The 22,872-nt window shown below is 46.2% G+C and overlaps 1 protein-coding gene across 8 annotated transcripts in view; it reads left to right on the top strand.

Moving 5' to 3' along the window:
- FGFR2 (fibroblast growth factor receptor 2) overlaps positions 1–20,190 on the top strand; it is a 118,087-nt gene extending 97,897 nt beyond the window's left edge. For all 8 annotated transcript variants that reach the window (XM_053583952.1, XM_053583948.1, XM_053583947.1 and 5 more), the window contains 8 exons: positions 806–927; positions 3,028–3,138; positions 4,561–4,751; positions 10,837–10,959; positions 11,812–11,882; positions 13,562–13,699; positions 15,483–15,588; positions 18,516–20,190. In XM_053583952.1, the coding sequence (XP_053439927.1) occupies positions 806–927; positions 3,028–3,138; positions 4,561–4,751; positions 10,837–10,959; positions 11,812–11,882; positions 13,562–13,699; positions 15,483–15,588; positions 18,516–18,680 (1,027 nt within the window). In that variant the 3' untranslated portion in view covers positions 18,681–20,190. The remainder of the gene's footprint in view (positions 1–805; positions 928–3,027; positions 3,139–4,560; positions 4,752–10,836; positions 10,960–11,811; positions 11,883–13,561; positions 13,700–15,482; positions 15,589–18,515) is intronic.
- Positions 20,191–22,872: the final 2,682 nt, after the last annotated feature.

Below are 22,872 nucleotides of genomic sequence, written 5' to 3'. Positions count from 1 at the left end.
TTTAGCAAAGCGTCGGACACTTGCTGTACATACTGTTTGCTGATGGCAGCTCAGTACTTTGCAATATGATGCTTAAGTTAAAAAACTACTATACTCATAAGTATCCTAAAGACTTCTCCATTGGGCCAACTTCCAGATACTTGGCTGTTTGTGTGATGTACATAGATCATCTATGCTTAGAAATTTAATTTGTTGTGTTCACTCTGGATTTTCTTCATTGTTAATTTTATGTAGGCATAAGGACTTCAAAAAAACTTATATAAAAAATTCCCTTAATGTATTCAAATTTTCTTTTTTCTTTAGTGAAAAATTAGAGATTCCTTGAAATACTTTTAAGATTCACATCCTGTAACTTGGCAAGGAATGTGGCCATAAAATCCATTGGTATTTGAATAATAGTAATTTTCAATCCACTCCTTTACAGGGACAAAAAAATAAGAACGCCCCTTAACGTTTTTCTTTCAGCCGTTCTAAATGACAAATATTTAATTGGCTCAAGATCAAAAGCTCCTTGTTGGCACTCAGAATAGCTGACCACCTCACTAGCAAGGATACCTTCCGTAAAGAAAATAAATCGAGAATACAAATGTGAAATTTAATAGCCGTTCCACTAGTAATTGACATTCTCCAAACGTCACTAAGAAAATACCCCAGCGCGTGTGTGCCCTAAGTCTCATTAGTTCCATATGATAAATACTCCACGCTTTTGCAAGCCGCTGAAAGATTTTTATATTTAGTTCTGGAATTTCCCTCTCTGCACCCCTTCACCAGATGCTGTGTGCTAATCCCCTATTTACACATCTAGGCTGACGCTGGGCAAACCCCTGGGAGAAGGCTGCTTTGGGCAAGTGGTCATGGCAGAAGCAGTGGGAATCGATAAAGATAAACCCAAGGAGGCGGTCACCGTGGCTGTGAAGATGCTGAAAGGTGAGTGGGGAGTTGGGAGGGGGACAGACTTATCAAGAATGTCCCTTTTGTGGCCTGTGAACTCTATCATGCCAGGGGGTCGGAGGGCACATAGTTGACCTAGAGGTTGAGAAGGGGTCAGTATAAATCAGCATCTTGGACAGACTATTTATCTTGAGCTGTGTGTACTTATCAAAAAAGAAAAGCCGGTTTTGCTGGAAAGTGGTGCCTTCTGCGTGGAGCTCTTCTTTCCTGCCTTCTAAATGGCTGTGATTCTTCATTTTCTCGTATTTTTATGTGCTGAGAAAATACCGACTCTCATGTGATTGGATTTAGATAGGGGTTAGTATGTAAGATTTGGGAGCCAAGCCCTAGCTCCTAATAAAGGGACATTGGCATTTTTGGAAGGGGCAGCAGACGCTTAGGGAGAAGAACACCTTCTCTTTTGCATGAGGAGCAGAGTAAAAATGACACTGGTCTGGGAGAGTCACTTGGAGGCTGAAAGGAGCTGACAAGATTGGGCTGATTCAGAGCCTCCCAGGACACGTAAACAGTTACCCTGAGATGGAAACGTCCAGTCGCGGTGGTGGGAGTCCGAGCATTTCTGCATTAACCTTCCAACCCTGCTTCATGTCTGCGTCCTAGGAGCCTAAAGAACTTTTAACCATTAACTTCTTCCTCCCACAGTACCCTTTTATGAGAAGAGTTATAGGGAACGGTCACATTATAAATCCTATTGTAGGGATCTCAGCAAGGAGATGGGAAGGGGAGTGTTTCCTGCGTTACCAGGCACAGAGGCCTGTCCTTTACAAGTTGCCTTCAGAAGTGGCCTTTTCTTCCTTTTGTGGGTTCTCATGGGATGGTCATCATGTCCTTCCCTCTGGGTTGAAAAAGCAGGTTGGAAATAGTCAAAAAGCTGTTGATTTTTAAAGCTATTGATCCGAATGGCTTTCACGGAAAACTAGGGTGTTTTGAGATGACCCCCCCACCTTGGGGGTTGATGTCAGGAGAATTGTGTTTTCTCACGGTGGCGTCACCCACAGAGGCAGCCCCTGGCTTTGTGTCTCCTTCAGCAGACCTTCTGGCTTGTTACAGGGCTCAGGTTATGTGGGATAGTGCAGAGAAAGGTCTGGAAGTTCTGTTTCTCTGGTTATGCCAAGTTTGGCAGCCTTCGTTCTTAGCAAGTAGAAGGACCTTAGCCACCGAACCCCTGTAGCATGTCCTCTCTTACAACCGTTGGGTGTCTAAGGACCTGGACAGGGGACCACCCTGTGCTAGGTGTCCAGGAGGGAGTGTCCTCCCTGCCTGTGGCGGGGGTGGGGGTCCTTCCCCCTTCTCTGTGTGCGCCCCTGTGCACTTTGCACACACAGTCGCTTGTAGTGCTCTTCCTTTCTGTCTTTGCCGCGTGGTTTCTGTCCCTGCCCTTATTTCATTTTGGTAAAGTAAGCTCGTTTTTCTATGTTAGGAGGGCAGGTGGGAAAGAGTCCTGCCACTCATCAGAAGCTTGCTGTGAGCCCACGCAGGGGGGTCTGTGCTATTCATGCTGCAGGTTACAGAGCTGAGGTTTATGAAACTTCATTTTGAAGGTGGGAATTGCATCCATTAGGGACCGTGACAGGGTACCCACCTACCCCCAGATCCATCTGTGAAGGTTCTAGGGTTGTTAGGGGTCGGTCAAGGAAGGCATGGAGAAAGTCTGCAGTGATTGGCAATGTCCCTGTCCTTATTTGCTCTCCGTGTCTTCAGAATTGTCCTTCAGTACCTTCAGGTACCATGAAGTTTGGTACAGTTTTCTGAGACACCTCAGCCATGGCGGGGGATGGGATTATTTCACAGTTGGGGAAGACACTTTCACATTTCTGACGCTCCCTGAAGAGAATCGGCCTTCACGTCAGAGGCCTGTGTTCTTGACCTTACTGTCAATCCTCTGAGTCCCAGTGAGCTCAGACACAGCAAGGCAAGTTCCCTTCACAGCCTTGGGCCCTGCTCTGTAAAATACGACAGATGACTTGGAACGTCTTTTCTGGTTCTCAGATTCAATTTCATGCTGTTTGAACTAAGTTTTGGGCAGCCGTGATGTCAAGGACACATGATGATTTGTGATGTACCTCACGTTTGCAGATGATGCCACAGAGAAGGACCTTTCTGATCTGGTATCAGAGATGGAGATGATGAAGATGATTGGGAAACACAAAAATATCATAAATCTTCTTGGAGCCTGTACTCAGGATGGTAAGTAGGAAGAAAAATGCTTTGATCTAAATGCTTTGTAATTTAATGTTAGAATCATTTTGGGAACAGGTGGGCTTTTGGGTCCTGCTTCCAGAGCACCTCCAGTGCATGTTTAAAGTTCTCTTTCAAATACTCTTAAGAAGATGTTCCCAGCCATGAACGCAAAGGGGGCTCTGTGACTATACCTGGGCAGCTGGGAGAGAGGTGGGTCTAGAGTGACTTTGGATTTGAGGGGCTGTAGGGCCCTGTTGCTTCTGGGTAATAACCTGTAGAGTGTTTTGGAAAAGGCAGTCTCCTTATGTTTTTATTTTGTAAGTGCTAAGAGAAATTTCTCAAAGTACAATTCTCCATTTTGGTCGAAAAGTTCTAAGGGATTGAGGAATCCACACGTTGATGTGGACGACAGATGGCTGAGCTCCCAAGAGTAGCTTATAGAAGGAGAGCAGGTCGGAAGGAATAGGTGACCTTCCTTAGGGAGAATGACTGCGGCTTCTCTGGGGGTGTGCTTCCCGGCACTTCAGGAGTCAATGTGACAGGAATTAATAAGCTTGAAAATGCCTGTCTTGGACTTCACAGTTTCTCTTTTAGAGGAGTCGGCAAACTTTTTCTGTGAAGGGTGACTGTAGCTATTTTAGATGCCTGTGGACCTTATCGTTTCTGTCACCACTACTCATTTCTGCCATAGTAGTCAGAGAGTGGCCCCAGAAGTACAGAAATGAATGGATCTGGCTGGGTGCCAATAAAACTTAATTACCCGAACGGGCAGTAGGCAGGGTTTGGCCTGCAGGCTGGAGTTTGCCAACTCCCTAGTCTATACCGTGGAGAAGGGATTGCACATGTGTACCTGGAAACATGGACAGAAATGTTGGCTATCTACTGTTTGTGATGGCCAAACCCGGGCAGCAAATGCCCACGAGTCTGGGGGGATGGATGCAGAGTACGGTGGACGTACGTTAGAATGTGGGGAGCTGTGGAAGGGAATGGTGAGACATACTTTTATCAGCCTAACTGGACTCCAAGAGGAGAATGCATAAGGAGAAAACGTGGCAAAGCTCTGCTTTTATTATTCGTTTGTGTAATTACAGATGATATCTGCTATATGTAGATGAGTTAAAATGAACTGGAAAGATATCCTGGAGGGAGCAAATGTTTGATAGTCACTGCTTTTGAAGGGGGGCTAGGGAGAGAATGGAAGTGAGAGGGGAGATGTGTCTTTAATTCTGAAAGCTTTTGGAAGCTGTCGTGACCAAAAGTTAATCACCCTTTTGGATAGGTTGGGGTGCAGGTACTCTGTATGTGGGCTTTTCTATATGTTAAAACTTTTAAGCACGGATTAGGTCATAATAACTAAAAATGCTTTGCTGAGTTGCTCAGGGGCAGATCTGGGATTCTCTCTGAAGGGAGCTTCTATTCCCCCATCAGGGCCTCTGTACGTCATAGTTGAGTATGCCTCGAAAGGCAACCTCCGTGAATACCTCCGCGCCCGGAGGCCTCCCGGGATGGAGTACTCCTATGACATCAACCGCGTTCCCGAGGAGCAGATGACCTTCAAGGACTTGGTGTCATGCACCTACCAGCTGGCCAGAGGCATGGAGTATTTGGCTTCCCAAAAGGTGAGTCCTTCATTCGACTCAGTTGGGGAGAATCCAATTAAAAATGTCTTTGAAGAAAATAGGCACTTTGGAAGTGCTCATTGGCTAGATCAAGCCCTTGCATGTCTCGTATGACCTGGAAAATATTTACTGCATTACTCACATTCGGGTTTAATGAACTCTTTAAAGCCAGAGCAGCCTCGGAAACCTATAATGATACTGCAGAGATGGGCAGGAACGACATCTCTACCCTGGGACAGGGCAAGGTTTGACTCTACTTGGAATTCAGGGCTGTAGGCGGAGAAGGGCTTGCTCTACACTCCAGGTGTTCCCTGTTTTTCGGATACATACATATATGTATATTTTGGGGGGAGCTTCATTTGTTTTGTGGTTATTCGGTTTTTAGACATAGACTCTGGGTGTTGTGTTTAGGGTTTTGAGTTTGATATAACATTCTATAATCCAAGAAGAAAGATCAAACAAAGGGGTATTTGAGTAACATTGAGTCCTGGATATCTGCCTTTATTTTGATTCATTTGGCAGGTGACCCTCTGTGGTTAGAAGTTGGCCAGGTCCCCCGAAGTGAATTGCCTACATTCCATGCATGCCACTTACCATGGAACTTTAAACATTTGAGTTATTCTAAAAGTGGTTCGACAGGTGCCCAGATGTCCTTGGGGGCCTGTCAGATGACCCCAAATACCCTTCCTTAGCCCTGCACTCAGGGAGGGGAGCTGCAGAGCTCCCTCTGAGAAGGAGCGGGCTTGGATCTCACCTGCAGTGGGGCTTGTTCCAACATCTGGAGTTTCTCAGGCCCCCACAGAGCTGAGAGCCTTTGGTAGCTATGGGCCTTCTGTCACCTGGGCTGCTTGAAGGGTCACAAACTCAAGTCTCCACAGAAGCCTTACCAGTCACAAGAGGGAGTGGGGAGGCCTGTACAGTCATGCAGAGATCCCCAGGACCGCTTCACCTCAGCCCTGCAGTCTGGTCACGTAGGAACATGGCCCAGAGTTACTACATATTCTGGGTTGTTTATTTTTTATTTTTTACTTCTTAAAATTTTTTTCAACAGAATCCAGACTTTAAGACTTTCTCTGTTTCTTTTTCCCTTATCAAATTTCCCAACATGTGTTGAGAAACTAACCCAGCAGTTCTGAGCCCTGTGACTGTGTGTGCACCCAGGTACACAGGGGAGCTTGCCAATCAAAAGGCTTTGGCATCCAGAAACAACCAGAAAGCCCCAGAATGTGGAACACTGGACAAGACACTGCTTCAAAGCATCAGCATTTCTAAATACAAAAAATCCTGGGAGAGTTCTGGATGACAGCAGGCTGACCAGACAACTACTAAACATAAAAATGTGACCCTGGGCTTGGTCCTGTGGGGGTGGAGGGGGGAATCTCTTACAAAGGACATCGGTGGACAGTTGGAATTTGAATATGGGCTGTATAACACTACCCAAATAGTACCGTAGCAATGTGATGGGGGGTGCTGGTGGTAGTATCGTGTCAAGGTAGGAGAGAGATGCTAAAGAACTAGGAGGTGAAGCATCAGGGATAGCTGCAGCTCACTCTTACATGGTTTAGTCGTGTATGGGGTGTGTGTGGAGGAGGAGGAGAGAAACAGAGGCTCCCTAAGCACCAGGTCCGGCAAGTGTGACTACCCGTAGCACTGTTCCACTTTTCTTGTAGCTGTGAAGTATTCCCAGGGAAGACTGGGAGGGCACCCTGTCTGAGCTGCCTGTGTGGACCCACTGGTCCTGGTCACTCGATGCCCTCTAACCGCTGCCGTACCCCCACTGTGGAATGGAAATGTGGTAGGGGGGCTGGCCTGGCCATATTCTTCAATCCTGCAACAGCATGTATTCCTAGAGTACCCAGATGCCTTCTGCTGTGGGTCAGGCTCCTTGACCTCTCGGGGCAGAGACATGGGTAATAGTAGGAGAGACTTACAGTAAATGTGGGAATGAAAATAAGCTACAGAGGAAACAAACAGTGGGCGAAGCCCTGCTGAGTTGGGGCCTTAAAGACCTAGGCAAGGATCTTGGACTTTGCCATCACTGCTGTGGGAAGCCATTGATTGAGGAGCAATGATTGCATCAGGGCTGTGCTTTAAAGGCGCTCTCCATGCTGCTTGCATGGCCATGGGAAGCCCAAGTCTCCCTCAAGGGTGATGTTGTCTGGGCTAGGCCGCAGGTGTACTTGGATCAGATTCCTGGAAAAGCCACTGGGATGGTTTTTGACCTTTTTGCCATCAGGATAGCTAATGGATTGATGAGGTAAGGGGAAGAGGAAGTGAGATCAAGAATGACTTCTGGATTTCCTGCTTGAGGGATTGGGTGGTGGCAAAGCTTCCCAAGACAAAGAAGGGTTGGGCATGGTGGGTCACACCTATAATCCTAGCACTCTGGGAGACTGAGGTGGGTGACTTGGTCTCACAGGTCTGAGACCAGCCTGAGCGAGAGTGAGACTCCCATCTCTAAAAATAGCCAGGCGTTGTGGTGGGCACCTGTAGTGCCAGGTATCTGGGAGGCTGAAGCAAGAGGATCGCTTAAGCCCAAGAATTTGAGGTTGCTGTGAGCTGTGAAGCCACAGCGCTCTACGGAGGGCAGCAGAGTGTCTCAAAACAAAACAAAAGAAACAAAAAAGATGAAGAAGGATTTGGAATTGGAGGCATGGATGTTCATGAAAAATCCAGAGCTCATCTTGAACGTTTCTGGGAATCATTCAAGGGAAGATGTCATCCAAGAAGCTACGGGCTGAGCCTCTGCTCCGAGGGGCAGGCTAAACAGCTGGCGGCCAGCACAGGCAGGTGTCACGTCAGGCCATGGAAAGGAACAGGTCATCCGATGAGAAGCTTAGAAGAGGGAAAGCAGAAGCCTGAAGTCAGACCCTGAGAAAACTCTCAGGTACAGACATTGGCTAAAAATGCATGAAATAAGTAGCAGTGGAGGCTGAGAGGTGGCCCCAGCCTTTCTCGGGACCAAGGCAGAACCAGTGAGATTCCCCAGGCTGGAGGCTTTGTAACCCTGTGTGGGCTGATTGCCTCTACTTGGCAGAAGAGCCCCAGGTAAGAGGGACATTGCATGGCCTTAGGGCAGTGTGTGGTTCCAACTTTCCTAAGGACCTAGCCTGGGTTTTAAACTAGTGTTAGATGATGACTTTAAGAATGGTCCCCTTGGGAGGAACCTGCCTCCAAAATCAGAGGGCTGCTCCTTCAAGGTAGAGAATGAAGAACAAGGGAAAAGGTCAGATCCTGTGGCAGCAATCACAGGCTTGTCAGAGACGGGCTTCCAGAGGGAGAGGGCAGAAATCCATCAAGTGCGTTGTTACTGATGTCGTGTGGTTGTGGCGTTTGCTCAGTAGCCACCGGCTGGGCCGGGCTCTTTTGGCTTGGCGCTGGGTGTGGTGCAGTGAACATGCAGTGTCTGATCTCAAGCAGCTTTCAGTGGGGGGTTGGGGGGGGTTCAGGGAAGTGGGTATGGACAGACAAGAAATTCTGTGGCGTGTACGGTAATGCAGTTTGGTCATGGAGCATTTGAGCTTTACTTATAAAATCCTTGCTATTTTTAGCTCAAAGGACACTGATTTTTCTTTTTTAACCAAATCCCAAACCCAATTGCACCTCCAAAGTGATAAACCTGAGCAGATTCTTTTTAAAGGAAGCCCTGGCTTCCCTGTGTGTAAAATGGGTGTAATAATCCCCAGCTCCCGGGTTGCCATGGGAATCCAGTGCAATCAGCCATCCCGAGCACCTGGCAACCTGTCTGCACCCTGGGGCATTAGTCTTTTCTTACTTAACCATCCACTGAGCTTCACCTGTGGGAAAATGGGGTACTTGCCCTGGAGCCCTACTTGTGTAAAACAGTTCACTGTGCTGGGGAGCATCTGAGATTTCTGTGGAGGATGGGGACTCGGTTTGCCTTTAATTGTTTTCTTTTTCATGGATATTGGTTCCAAGTCTCTTCTCATTCAGCCCAGGGGGTGGGCTTTGGTGTTTCCCAGGATCCTGGGCTGAGGAACATTCAGTGCTGGGTTCTGGCTCTTGCGGAGCAGACAGTGGAGGTGGCCTTCAGCGGCGTCTCTGTCCAAGCTGAGCCCTGGTGCGTGGTCTGAGCTCAGTGCGTGGGAAGCCACATTCTTCCGACCACACAGCTTGCCAGACACACAGCGCTCATGTCGGCAGGAACACACCACCGGGAGAGTTTGGCCCGGGGCTTGGAAGTTCAATTTGAAGAGGCCTCCAAAGCTGGGAACACTGCTCAGCCCCAGCCAGTCTGCAGGCGGCTTCTGGGAGCTCTCACATTTCCTGCTTCCAGCGTAGCCAAGAACAGGCGTGCTCGCTGGGCCCTCCCGCTTTCCTTTTGCTGACCAGCGCCCGTCCAGCAGGCACAGAGGCATATGGACACAAGGAAGACTTGGAAGTATGGGCAGAATAAAGTCTGACAATCCCTAATCTGCATTTCAGCGAGTGTTTGCCTTGCTTCTTTTTTAACTGGCCGTTTCTTGGAGTGTCTAAGACCAGCCCCATTTCACCCTTACTGACTGGATTGGTAAGACACTGTGCTTTATGGTAGACAATCTTTTTCAGTAATCTGTGTAAAAGCTTTTGGTGGTGATATTTGTTTGTTTCTGTCTCTTCCCCACATAGAGGGTGATGACTTGGGACCTTAATTACCAGGCATCATGATGAAATCTGGGTTTATTAACATAGAGCCAAAATGCAGCAGATTGCAAAAGCATTATCATTTGTTGAAAGGAAAAACAAGAGTCATCATGCCTAGATCTTTTTGAGACCAAAGAGTACTGGGTCTTAAATTAGCTGTTCTGTCCTAGATATTTCAGCGTTTAGTCCCATGTATGTGACAGACACAGGCTGCGGCCTTTGTGCAGGCCGAGTGTGCTAGGCTGGACTGAGAATATAGACAGACAGGGACCGACCATGACGGAGGCCAGCAGAGGACACGCCGGTTATTTCAGAAACTCAAGTCCTGGGAAGTGTAGAAGGCGCAGTAGGGTTTGGAGACACTGAGAGCCACTCCACAGGCAGTGACGGGCAGTGATGATGGCCTGACTAAGGAATTAGCAGCAGGAAAGCACTAGGGAGACAAGGCGGAAGGCGCGTGGAGCTGAAATGTCAGGACATTGGCAGGAGGAGCGTTTGTGGTGCGCGCCTCTGTGACGGAGACAGACAAAGGGTAAGAACGGAGAAAGGGGAAACCTAGAATTGGAGATGTCAAGGGGACATCACTGTGGGAATGTCCCACAGCCAGTTGATAATGAGAACCTGGGTCTCAGGAGAGAGGTCCGGATGGAGAAAGGGATTTGTAAATACTTTGGTGCATCTAAGAACTTGACACTGTGAGGACTCACTGAAATATACAGATGCTATTTGGAGGAAGAGGGGAGCCAGGCAGAGTCTACGAGGGGTGGAGAGGGAGGAAGAGAGTGAGCCAGGAGGAAGGCACAGGGCGGAACTCAGTGGAGGGCCAGTTTTCACACACGGGCAAGAATCAATAGTGTTTGAAGCTGCAGAGAGGAAACATGAGGGGCTTAGGCACGGTCACGTGGGCTTAAGAATTAAGAGGTTCCTCACAAACTTTAGAAGGGGCAGGAATGGAAAACAGGTTGGAATGCCGGAGAAGAAACCAGCAGGTGAAGAAGATGTGATGTTGCAGTTGAACCATCTCTTCTGAAAATTTGGCTATAAAGGGCAGAGGGCATGTGTTGAGATAAAAGGTTTTAGAATGTTCTAATTCAGATCTGTATGTACCTTAAAAGGAGGACAACAGTGCGGTTGGACAACTGCAGATAAAAGAGATTGGGGTACTTAGTCTACCTTTGCTCTTCCAAACGATCAGTTTATGTATATGTATTCATTCATTCATTTTTTATTTGAAAATAAATAACCAGTGTGGTGTTCGAGGCTCTCAGGTGGTCCTAGGTACCGGCCTGATCTTTTGACCATGATGTCTCTTACTTTACAACCAAATTTTTTGACCTATAAGGTGTGTTTTCTCTTTGCATTTTAAGAAATGAATATTTTTCTTTTTGTCCATGAAGTGCTTGGAAATTAGGTCTTTCTCTCCCTTCTTTCTCAATTTCAGTGTATCCACCGAGATTTAGCAGCCAGGAATGTTTTGGTAACAGAAAACAATGTGATGAAAATAGCAGACTTCGGACTGGCCAGAGATATCAACAATATAGACTATTACAAAAAGACTACAAATGTAAGTCCTTGGCAGTAAAACGACAGGAAGGGGGTGAAGGGCGGTCAAGAAGTTCCACGGAGAAAGGTCACAGTCGCTGAGAGCCAGAGGGACTTCTGAGGGCTCCTGTGGTTCTTTCTTTTGCCTTATTCTTCATAGATTCTTAAGGAGCACATTTGGGCTCTATTTAAGATACCTTTAGTAAATGGGAGACTCTTACATTCAGAATAATCAGTAGCCTCTAGGATTTTCTAATGACCCTTGTTAAGAACTTTCATAGTGGCAGACATGGTGGTTCGCACCTCTAATTCCAGCCCTCTGGAAAGCCAAGCTGGTGGATCTCTTGAGCTCAGGAGTTTAAGAATAGCCTGAGCAAGAGCAAGACCCTGTCTCTACTAAAAATAGAAAACTTAGCCAGGTTTTGTGTCAGGCACCTGTTATCCCAGCCACTTGAGAGGTTAAGGCAAGAGACTCTCTTGAGCTCAAGAGTTTGAGGTTGCTGTGAGCTGTGATGCCACAGCACTCTACCCAGGGTGACAGGGTGATAGTGTCTCAAAAACAAAATAAAACAAAAACCTTTCATAGCAAAGATTAGAGTTTGGGAGTTGCTGGGTTAATTAAGTTGGTGAAGGAATGTCTGTGTGGGAGGTGAAATGATAGTGGGAATCTCAGGGGGTGGCATTTTATTATATCCCCAACTCTGCTTCTCACACATTATGTATAGTTCTAGGTGGACATTTTTTGCTGTTCTCATGACTGGCCGCTTAAAAATCACTGGAGCATCAACTCTTAAACAGGGCCTAGCCCTGTGGCACCTGCTAAAGTAAACTTGTTTAAATACGTTGGTTTTTGCCTTTTCTCCTCCATTTGCAGGGGCGACTTCCAGTCAAGTGGATGGCTCCAGAAGCCCTTTTTGATAGAGTATACACACATCAGAGTGATGTGTAAGTAACTCCGTTTCCTCTAGCTCCTTCGTGGAATGGGGTCGCAGAAATATCATCTGTTCTTTGCCTTTCTTCATTCTTTGGTGGCTGTTGCGTTTCACACGTTCATAGAAGGTCCGGGAGCTGGCCTCAGAAAGGGCAGATTTTATGGTAGGCTGGTACCCAATGCTCTGTTACTAATCTGCCCGGCTTCAAAGAGCACAGGAGGCAGACTGGCTCACCCCTCTCCCCCGCTAGAGCGGAAGTCCCCCCCAGCATATTCACGGATGCGCAGCTACAAAGCCCCTGTCTAATTTGCCAAGCTCTTGACACGTTCTTCACTCCCTTAGCGGAGTAATCCTGAAAGTCTCCCCACCTGAGGGTGATTTCTCTTATGTCCCCGAACCCAGGTTTGTCCTTCAAGGGTAGAGCTGAGTGAGACACAGTCCACTCAGATGACCCCCACAGGGTCTTCTCACTATGCTTATCCTTCAAAAAAACTGGCTTATTGTACCCTCAATGAATCCCCAACAATAAAAAAAAAAGAGAGAAAAAAAGAAAAAAGTCTGGTCTGGTCTTAGCATCCTTAATAACATTCTAGAAATACAGTAGAAATTATATAATACTTCTATTATGATGTACTTAAAAATATTATTAGTGTCAGGCTCCAACTGATAATTTTGGATTTGGAAATTTCATTGAAAGGTGTTGGCATTGGAAGGAGCTGGGTCAGAGTTCCTATAAGCCTATGATTATTCCAAAGGAGAATTTTTTTTTAAATCATTCAAGCAATTTTTTTATTTGTGTAAGCAGGAGGATTTCTGGGGCAGGAATTGATTCTCTGCCTCTACAGTTGGCCCCCTCAGTTCTAGAAGTAAGACATTGTGAGCCCATTTTTGTGGGGAGCAGACTGAGGCCCAGAGGCTATTTTTCCTTGTGTTGTGCTGCTGCTTTTGTTCTGCAGCTTCATTCCTGAAACTCACCGTCCAGAGTCCAGAAGGGCGAGCTTCCAGAGCGCCCATGACTTAGCTTAACTTGGATCCTTTGATTGAGCATCCCGGGGATTGAGTCTCCTGCACAAGCCCCCAGAAGTCCAGCTGGGAGTCTCTGACAAGTCAAGTGTAAATTGTGCCCTGTGAGACATTTTCTGTTTCTGTGTGGGAAACTTGTCTGGGAGGCTGCTCTCTCCTACTCCCAGCCCTATGCTGATGGTCTTCACCTCGTAGTGAACCAGAGAACCTCTGGGTACCAGGTGGTCCTCCGGCCACGCCGGGCAGCTCTGACTTCATGGAATGGGCTTGTGGCTATGCTGTGCCTGCCACCCGTCCTGGTGATCATAGCCCTTGGAAGTCAGGCACACGGGAAGCTGGAAGAGTTGCAAAGGAGTATAAGGGGCTTTGAAACTTAGAAATTGAGATCCTTGCACTACTAACACCAACCACATTTAAGATGAGCAGCTTTATTTCAGAGTGATGGTGGTTTGACTTTTTGTCTCTTGATGGAAAATCCCATTGGAACATCCCCATGTGTTGTTGCTATTTGGGGATGCTCTTCGTGGGACAGGAAAGGGCTTGTAGGATGAACTGCAAGGGGGCTTAGTTGTCTTTAAACGTAAATGAGGGGGTGTTTCTTAACTGGCACATTTAGGTTTCTGTGGTTTAGATGGGTTACTGATGTTACATTTTCTTTCTCCGTTGCAGCTGGTCCTTTGGGGTGTTAATGTGGGAGATCTTCACCTTAGGGGGGTCGCCCTACCCAGGGATTCCTGTTGAGGAACTTTTTAAGCTGCTGAAGGAAGGACACAGGATGGATAAGCCGGCTAACTGCACCAATGAACTGTAAGGACTGCTGTGGACTGGGCATGCCAGTAACACCTGCCTGACATACCTCCGTATTCTGAGCACCTCCCCCCCCCACCCCAACTACCCCACCATCTCCTAAACATGCTCTAAGAAGAATTGCTGAAGTTTTCTGGGCTCAATCCCAGAACTGAGTTAGATGGCTACACTGACAACCTTTACTTGTCCAAAAGAAAGAGCAGCATTTGGAGGTGTATGAAATGACGCTGGCTTTAAATCACAGAGGGTGTCCAGCTGCCCGGTCAAGGGCTCCTGACTTTGCAGGGCCAGTCGGAGTGATCTTCCTATCCCTGTGCTGTCCTTCCTCTGGTCCCACTCAGAGTGACAGGAAACAAGCTGGAAAGCCACGGGGCTTCCCCTGCACAGCGTAGAATTAAGGAGCCCATGAAACCTGCCTTCCCTGGTTATGCCTCCCCCAGCGGGGTGAGCGGAGAATGGGTCTTTCTAGAGCTGCTGTGACCAATGACATGGCTGTTATAGATTGACATCCACCATGCTTCCCCACAGAGAACAAACCAGTGTCTGGTTACCAATATTTCACCTGTATTTTCATGCAGAGAATTAAAAAATGTATCCAGGTGCCCTGCTTAGAGTACCATATTTGCTGGTTTCTAGAAGAACCTACCTCAAGTGTGGCGTAAGGTTGCGTAGGTGACGTGTGTCCTGGGCAGTAGATTCAGTGCTTTGAAAGGAGTCTCCCCAGCTCCCAGCCCAGGATTTACAAAGAAGAGTGATTGGCCCAGTGACTGCCGCCCATTGTCTGCCATTTCACAGGGATTTTATGTCCGTAATCCCATGAGTGCTTTTCGGTGTACGGCGTACGTCTGATGAATGGCCACACTTTATAGCATAGCATATAAAGGCATTTATTGTGCTTCTCGTCACTCCCACTGCTGTTTCTAACATAGAGGGTCTGTCGAAACCCGTAATCAAGATAAGGCCTGGGAATGTGGGCCTAGCTGAGAGCTAATCAGGGAGTGTGCGGCCCAGAGGTGACAGATTAATTCATATAATCCTTACCTTAAAGTTGTGGTTTTCAACATTTTTTTAATAAGCTGAGAAACCTTTGTCAATTGGAATCATTAAAACAAAACCTGAAGTGTTAGGCAGATAATGTCACATCTGCTTTGGTCCAGGAAGGGGTGTTTGGGGAGGGAAGACTGCAGACCATTCTTGAAAATATGGCTCCTCCCTCTGATACCAGGCCAGTGCAGTGGCTCACGCCTATAATCCCAGCACTTTGGGAGGCTGAGGCGCGAGGATCCCTCTAAGCCAGGTGTTCAAGACCAGCCTGAGTAAGACTGAGCCCCTGTCTCTGCTAAACATAAAAAAATTAGCTGGGTAGGGTGGTGCATACCTGTAGTCCCAGCTACTCCAGAGGCTGAGGGAGGCGGATCCCTTGAGCCCAGGAATGTGAAGTTGCAGTGAGCTACAATGATGCCACTGCACTCTTAGCAGAACGACATCCTGTCTCAAAAGAAAAGCAAGTGACAACATGTGTGGCACAGGTGGATAATATAGACGCCTCTTTCTTCATGACACTGGTGCCTTCCTGAAACATTTTGGTAAAATGATGCTTCTGTGACTCAAGGTGCCTTTCAGAGTAGTCAGGCAGGGAATCTTTGAGGAAAGTGAATACGTCCTAAGGTGGCTGCCTGGACACTTCTGATGCGTTTTCACAATTGAGGCTACATCTCCATACTGCCTGTAGCCAAGTACCTAGTCCTGAAATTAAGGCCCTGAGGAAATGTGTTTCTTCCAGGTACATGATGATGAGGGACTGTTGGCACGCAGTCCCCTCCCAGAGACCAACGTTCAAGCAGTTGGTGGAGGACTTAGACCGGATTCTCACTCTCACAACCAATGAGGTAAGAACCTCTTTCTAGAAACAACTGTCCTCACTCGGCGTGGGAGACAAGCACAGCATTTTACACGCAGGCACCCTGTTGGTTGTCGGTTGGAGTCTAGTATAGTTCACCATTTTTCCATGGGGCTCAGACAGTTAAACTGTGCTCCTTTCAAATTACAATTTTTCTCCAAACTTCATTTTGTGAATTCTGATTCATGAAACCAAAGACTGAGGGACATCCCTCCGGCCACCCTCACCCTAGCTGGTGGCTGGGTGAGTGTGTAGGAAAGTGGGGAAGGGGAAAAAAATGTTCATTTGCAACGTGTAGTTTGACTCTGCGCCAAGTGTGCAAGTGGAGGTTGTCTCGACCCGATTTGCATGAAATTCTGTCATTCCAGCTTCAGTACAACACGACACTGTCCTGTATGATCCTGTCTGGTGATGTCTGTGGCTCCAAGTCTCTCTTTATGTGTATATGGTAGTTTTCCATAATGAGTGACTTAGATGAATTTTTAGTGAAAACTTGTACCTTTTCTTAAAACATTTTCTATGAAACATTTATAATCTTTGCCAGTGAAACAGGATCTGAATTCAGCTATATCAGGAGCAGCCAGAGGGTGCAGATAGAGTGGCTTTTATGATTGTGGGAAGCATATGAACCCTGCCCAGGAAAGGGGAGAAACGCATCACTCCAGTAAAACCCCATGTGAGAAATTGCTAATGAATGAATTTTGAGATATTGAATGAGGATTCTAGGACCTTGTGGGGAGGGGCTAAAACCACACCATTATCTCAACAACCAAAAAAGGATGCCTCAAATATTTTAGAAGGAAAATAATACACTTAATTTCTGATTAGAAAATTGTTTTAAAGTGATTTAAAAAAAAAAATTAAATGTAGTGATAATGAAACCTTACCCGGGCAATTTTATCTTGTGCTTCTCACTGTGGCTTGTGCTGGATGAAGGGAGAGATTGCGTTTAAATGAACACAGCTGACCTTCAGAAGTTGAAAGGAAAGGGGGAGGGAAAAACCCAACTTTCTTCTTCTGCCAAAATTGTTGTTTCTAGTATAAGTTCTTTCAACCCTAGACTTGGAATCCATTGATACCCCTATTTTTTTCTTATCAGATCTGAAAGTTTATAGCTTCATTTGGAAATGGGGAAGAGCACTAACGGTCTGTTTTAATGATCCTGTGTCTATGCTCAGGGAGACCTATTTATGTATTTACATTGAACGTGGGTCCGTTCCTACTCAAATTTGTATCTAGTATCCTAAAATAAAAAAGCAGAATGCCATATCGTCTAACGGATATAAAAATCGAAGTTTCTTTCCTTCTGAAAATCATTACCATATGCTCGAGAAAAATGGTTCCATTTAGGACAAAATTCCATTTTTATCATTGTAAGCAGAAAGTTCTCTTGATGTGGTGGATGTGTTTGTTTCCAGTTGTGTGGTTAATGCTGATGTTGTTGGAACTGACACATCCCCCTTCTGGGATGGGGGCTCTTTTTTTCTTGCCAACCCTGGTGATGAATTATAGTGGGGTGGGTTTTTGGGGTTTTTTTTTTTTGGTCTTTTAAAATGTGGAGTTGCCAACATTCCATGGGCTCTTTGCTGATAACACTGAAACTGTGCTATGGTCTGCACTTTTTGACCTCCTCTCAGCAAAACCACATGTCATAGAATAAGTTGTTGGCTTCTGGACATGTGAGCAGAACCTCCCAGAGTGCCAACCTATTGAGGCAGTTGAGACCCAGAAGTTCCCTGTTTAGAAATCTTTTCATAGCTGCCGAGTGGGGATCAGCCAATGCTTTCTGTAAGAAGCCAGAGAGTAAATATTCGCAGCTTCGTGGGCCCGATGGTATTTGTCATGACTCTGCCATTGTAGCACACAAAAGCGGCCACAGGCAACATGTAAATCAGTGTGTGTCTGTGTTCTAGTAAAAGCTTATGGACCCTGAAATTGGAATTTGATATGAATTTCTATCATTTTAATACCACAGATATTCTTGTTTTGTTTTCTTTTCCCCCAACTATTTACACATGTTGAAAACCCATCCTTAGCTCACGGGCCATACAAAAACAGGCCTGGGCTCTGCCCTAACCTGAGTCAAAGGAAGTGTTACCCTAGTGTGGTCCCAGTGGGCTCCTTGGTTGCAACAGCAACCAAGCAACAGCAATAGATGTTTTGGGGAGCAAAAGAGACTTCCCAAATTTCAAAGCTTCAAAACTTGGAAACTTAACCTCTATCTTCCTGAACTGTCCTTTAACAGCCCATTATGGATTTAACGTAACATGCATATATCCAAGCCTTTTTTTGAACCTGTTTTTATTTTCAACTCAGAGAGCTTCTGAGGGTAATGAATTGCATCTGTTAAATTACCCACCCCATGAAGAAGTATTCCCCTTCAATTGCTCTAGGAACTACAATAATAAAATATAATTCAGAAAATAAATATTCATCGTCTCAACTACTTCCAGGGGTCCTGGGGACCCACAGCATGGGATGCAGTTATACTTTGCTGGGGCTCGAACTTGAAGCAGGTGCTTAGCCAGGAGGCATGTGGGAGTGGGGAAGTGTAGGGTGCAGGGGTGTGCAGGGAGTGAGTGTGTAGGGCCCCGCCCCGCCCCTGCATGTCAGTTGTTTATTCTTGATGGATTCTGTGAGAAAAGTTGAGGGCAGCCTGGAGTAAAATGATTAGGTTCGGGTCTGGGGGGGGGGGTCTCTCTGAGCTCAGGGTGGGTTGTGTCTATGGCAGCCTTCTAGGGGTGCCCCTTCCCGCCCCCACCTCTGACAGCAACATCTCAGGAGCCTGTGTTTGAAATAAAACTCTTTTCTTCCCTTCTTTCAGGAATACTTGGACCTCAGTCAGCCTCTCGAACCGTATTCACCTTGTTACCCTGACACAAGATGAAATAAAACGTCTCTCTTCCCTTCTTTCAGGAATACTTGGACCTCAGTCAGCCTCTCGAACAGTATTCTCCTAGTTCCCCTGACACAAGGAGTTCTTGTTCTTCAGGAGATGACTCTGTTTTCTCTCCAGACCCCATGCCTTACGAACCATGCCTGCCTCAGTACCCAAACAGAAATGGCAGCGTTAAGACATGAGCAAGCCCGCCTGCCTGTGCCCAGGCAGGACAGTGGCAGGACGCAGCCTACACTGAGCGGGGAGGCCAGGCCCCCAGAGCTTGTTGTCTCTTGTACATATGGATCAGAGGAGTAAATAATTGGAAAAGTAATCGGCACACGTGTAAAGATGTATACAGTTGAAAACTTCACAATTCTCACCAGGAGAAGGATGTTTCTGGACGGATGGACTCCCACCGGCTGCCACGCGACCTCTGACCCACCGTGGACACCGGCTGTGGGCTAGTTGGACTCAAGGCAGATGCAAGTTCTGCCTTCCTTGTTAATTTTGTAATAATTGGAGAAAATATATGTCAGCACACACTTACAGAGCACAAATGCAGTATATAGGTGCTGGATGTATGTAAATATATTCAAATTATGTATAAATATATATTATATATTTACAAGGAATTATTTTTTGTATTGATTTTAAATGGATGCCCCAACGCACCTAGAAAACTGGTCTCTCTCTTTTTTTAATAACTATTTGCTAAATGCTGTCCTTACACAGAATTTCTTAATTTTCACCGGGCGGAGGTGGAAAAATACTTTTGCTTTCAGGGAAAATGGTATAACATTAATTTATTAATGAATTGGTAATATACAAAACAATTAATCATTTATAGTTTTTTTTTTTCTTTTGTAATTTAAGTGGCATTTCTATGCAGGCAGCGCAGCAGACTGGTTAATCTCTTGCTTGGACTTAACTAGTTATCAGAGCCTTTGAAAAGAGAAATATTTACAATATGTGACTAATTTGGGGAAAAGTTTTGATTTGTTTGTGTTTAAACTCTGCTGTCAGACGATTGTTCTTAAATCCCCCATATACCCTGATAAAGGACCCATTAATAGGAAGGTGTTACGTCATTAGGCCAACGCCACATTTAACTGTATTTCCCAAGACAAATGGTACCAGCGTCCTCTTTAAAAGATGCCTTAATCCATTCCTTGAGGACAGCCTGAGGCTGAGATGATAGTGGGTATACTCCTCTCCGGCAACTGGCCTCTGCCCCTGAGTTGCACATTAATCAGATTAGTCTGTATTCTCGTCAGTGGATTTTGATAATGGCTTCCAGATTCTTTGGTCTTTCGAGATGCCTTTTAGGATCATCGAGCCCCATCACAGAAAGTTGAAACACCAAGTTGTTCTGCTGATAGTTTTTGGGGGGATGCTTCCATCTTGTTAAGGGATTGATTCCACCTAATTTTGGTAGGGCCTCACCAAAAGATCCATCCTGACAACTGCCTCGGATGGAACATCGCTGCATTGTCCCCTCTGTGTGAAAGTATTGGGTTGTGCTTTCAAAACACCCACTCACATTGCTATAGCCATGCAACATGAATGCAGGTGAAACTGATTTTATGTGTTACAGAATTGGAGAAAGTATTTAATAAAACTTGTTAATTTTGATACTGACAATAAAAATGTTTCTACGGATATTAATGTTAACAACATAAAATAAATGTCACGCAGCTTATTTTTTTAATACTCGTGTCCTACCAGATGGTTTCCTGTGCTGGGAGGTGTCGACCGGGTACTGTCTGTAGATGCCAGAGAGGCAGAGCTGGGAGGGCAGGACAGGATTGGCCGATACCACCAGCGCCTGGGACAGGTTGAGTCAATGGAAAATCAGAATAGGTTGGTTCAGCCCCTCGCTGGGTTGCTTACTTTACCTCTGGGGAGTCATTGTTCCTTTCCGAGCCCTCCCTGCTCCCCAGAGGAGCAAATGAAGAACGTTATGGGGGACAGTTTTGTCAACAGACAGGTGGCCTAAGGACACGATGTGTCCAATAGGGCAAATATTCAGGCCGTTTGGAACCTGAGGACCTCGAAACCTTCTAGGCTAGTTTCCTTGTCATGAGAGGAGAATTACAGAGAGGAGAATTTACTTTAAATTTTCTGAAAGAAAACTTTTCGGAATTTTAAAATAAGTATTTATTTTCATTCCACCGAGCTTCCAAAGAGGGAAATGGAGATCAGCCTATCAGTTAACAAATGTGAATCTACGACTCTTAAGGTTCCCTTTTGCCTTCTCGCCAGGAAAGGGAGACAAAACCAGGCCGCCTTCTGAACCTCAGCCATATGCTTAGAATGGTGTAGGGCTGTCAGTAGCTGAGTGGTGCTGTCCTTGTGGTCTTCCATGTGTTGGAGGCCAGTAGTGGGGCTATGCGATCTCCAGCTGTCAGGACAGCAGCCTCCAGTCCTAGTTCTGTGTTGGCCAACTCCTGGGGCGTCCGTTGCTTATTCCTAGGACAGGGTTCTAATCTCACCAAAAGCATGTGACTAGAAAAGCACAGTAATGCAGATGGAAGCCATGTCACCTATTAGGTGATTGTTCTGCAATCCTCTGGGCCTTTCCACTGGGGGGATGCCCTGGGCCAGGGTGGAGGGTGGACTTGAAGGTGCTGCGGGTGTGTTCAGGGCAAGGCTTAGTTGCTGCTGGTACATGGGCCTTACTTCCGAGACAGAAGGGCCATTGATGGCCTTGGCAATGTAGATTATAATGGGAGAAAGACCTGCTGTCCCTCTTGCCCATATCATGGAGGTGAGTGGGCAAGAATCCTAAACTAGCTCTCGGCTATTTTAGTTTTAGAATTATTTTCAAGAGATGTTTGCCATGAAGGGAAACAGGGAGTATGTGCCATGAGAAAGAGGGGAAATACAGTACCTAACTTTTTTTGAGGCCTGCCCCAAATGAAATACATGGCAGGGTTCTCCTGGTCCTACCCCTGAGACTAAGGAAAGCCTTGAGAATTAGTGGAACCACGTGTGATTGTCATCAAATCACTAGTTCATTTGTGAAGAACCAAAAAGGGACAGGTATCTTGATCTTGGATGGGCCCTGCTGTTTCCAACAAGGAAGGGCATACTCAAGAAGCTACTGCCCCAAGTCTGGCTGGTGGTGGTCTCGGGCAGGATGAGGAGGCCGCAGAAGCAGGGTAGAGGAGCAGCGCCTTCAGGGGAGTTCTGTGGGCACTAGAGTTCTGTGTGTTCTAGGAAGACAGATACCGCACCCACTCATCACCACTCAACTAAAGATCTTCCCTGCACCTGCTCTTGTGGCAAGTTCCTTAGCCCCACATAAAGGTAACTCACACGCATTTGCAGTGAAACACCTGCCAGATTGAACAGCTATGGATTGAGGTCTCGGCCACCTCAAAATAAGAAACTGGTCTGCCAAGTTGGATGGGGTAATTCAAGCTTTAGAAGGGCCAGATCCAGAGGGCTCAGCTCAAGGTGCCTGAGGGTCACCTGGCTGGGAAATAGTCTCAAGAAACAGGACAGTGCAGGAGAGGCGGTGGGCTTGGGCGGGATCTGGTTGGTTTACTCCTTTGCTGTGGGGAGATGCTGGGCAGATCCCAGCTTCCGTCTGGGCATGCATCTCCTCAGCTGAAACTGGCCATCACCAGCCTCATGCTCACCATGAGCATTGCCAGTAGGCGCTCAGCTCTGGCAGAAAGTACAAAGTAAATTAGTTTTCCTCTTCCTGAGAATTTCTTTTTTGTACATTTCAGTAACTTTTTTGTATATTCACACTGTTGTGCAACCACCACTACTATCAAATTCCAGAACATTTTCATCACTCCAAAAAGAAACCCACTTCTCACCAGCAGTCACTCTCTCATCCCCCTTCTCCCAGGCCTGGCAACCACCAATCTGCTCTGTGCCTATGGATTTGTCTGTTGTGGACATTTCAAATAAGTGGAATCAAACAATATATGGCATTTTGTGTCCATCTTCTTTCGCTTAATTTTTTCAAGGTTCATCCCTAGTGTAGCCTGGCCCATCAAATCGTTGATGGGCATATTGCATTTTTTTATCCAGTCATCCATTGACGGACATTTAGGTTGTTTTCCTTTTTGCTAATTATGAATAGTGCTGCTATGAACATTTAGGTAGTGTATAAGTTTTTTGCGGTCATGTGTTTTCATTTCTCTTGGGTATATACAAAGGGGTGGAATTGCTGGATCATATGATACCTCTACTTAGCCAGACTGTTTCCCCAAGATGCTACGCTCTTTCATTTATTTATTTTCATTTTATTTATTTATTTTTTTGAGACAGAATCTCACTTCGTCACCCTCGGTAGAGTGCTGTGGCATCTTAGCTTGAAGCAACCTCAAATTCTTGAGTTTAAGTGATTCTCTTGTCTCCGCCTCCCATGTACCT

Source organism: Nycticebus coucang, chromosome 3 (assembly GCF_027406575.1).
Source record: "Nycticebus coucang isolate mNycCou1 chromosome 3, mNycCou1.pri, whole genome shotgun sequence".
Taxonomy (NCBI): Eukaryota; Metazoa; Chordata; class Mammalia; order Primates; family Lorisidae; genus Nycticebus; species Nycticebus coucang.
The sequence above is the reverse complement of the archived record's forward strand: the minus strand, read 5'-3'. Positions and strand labels throughout refer to the sequence as shown.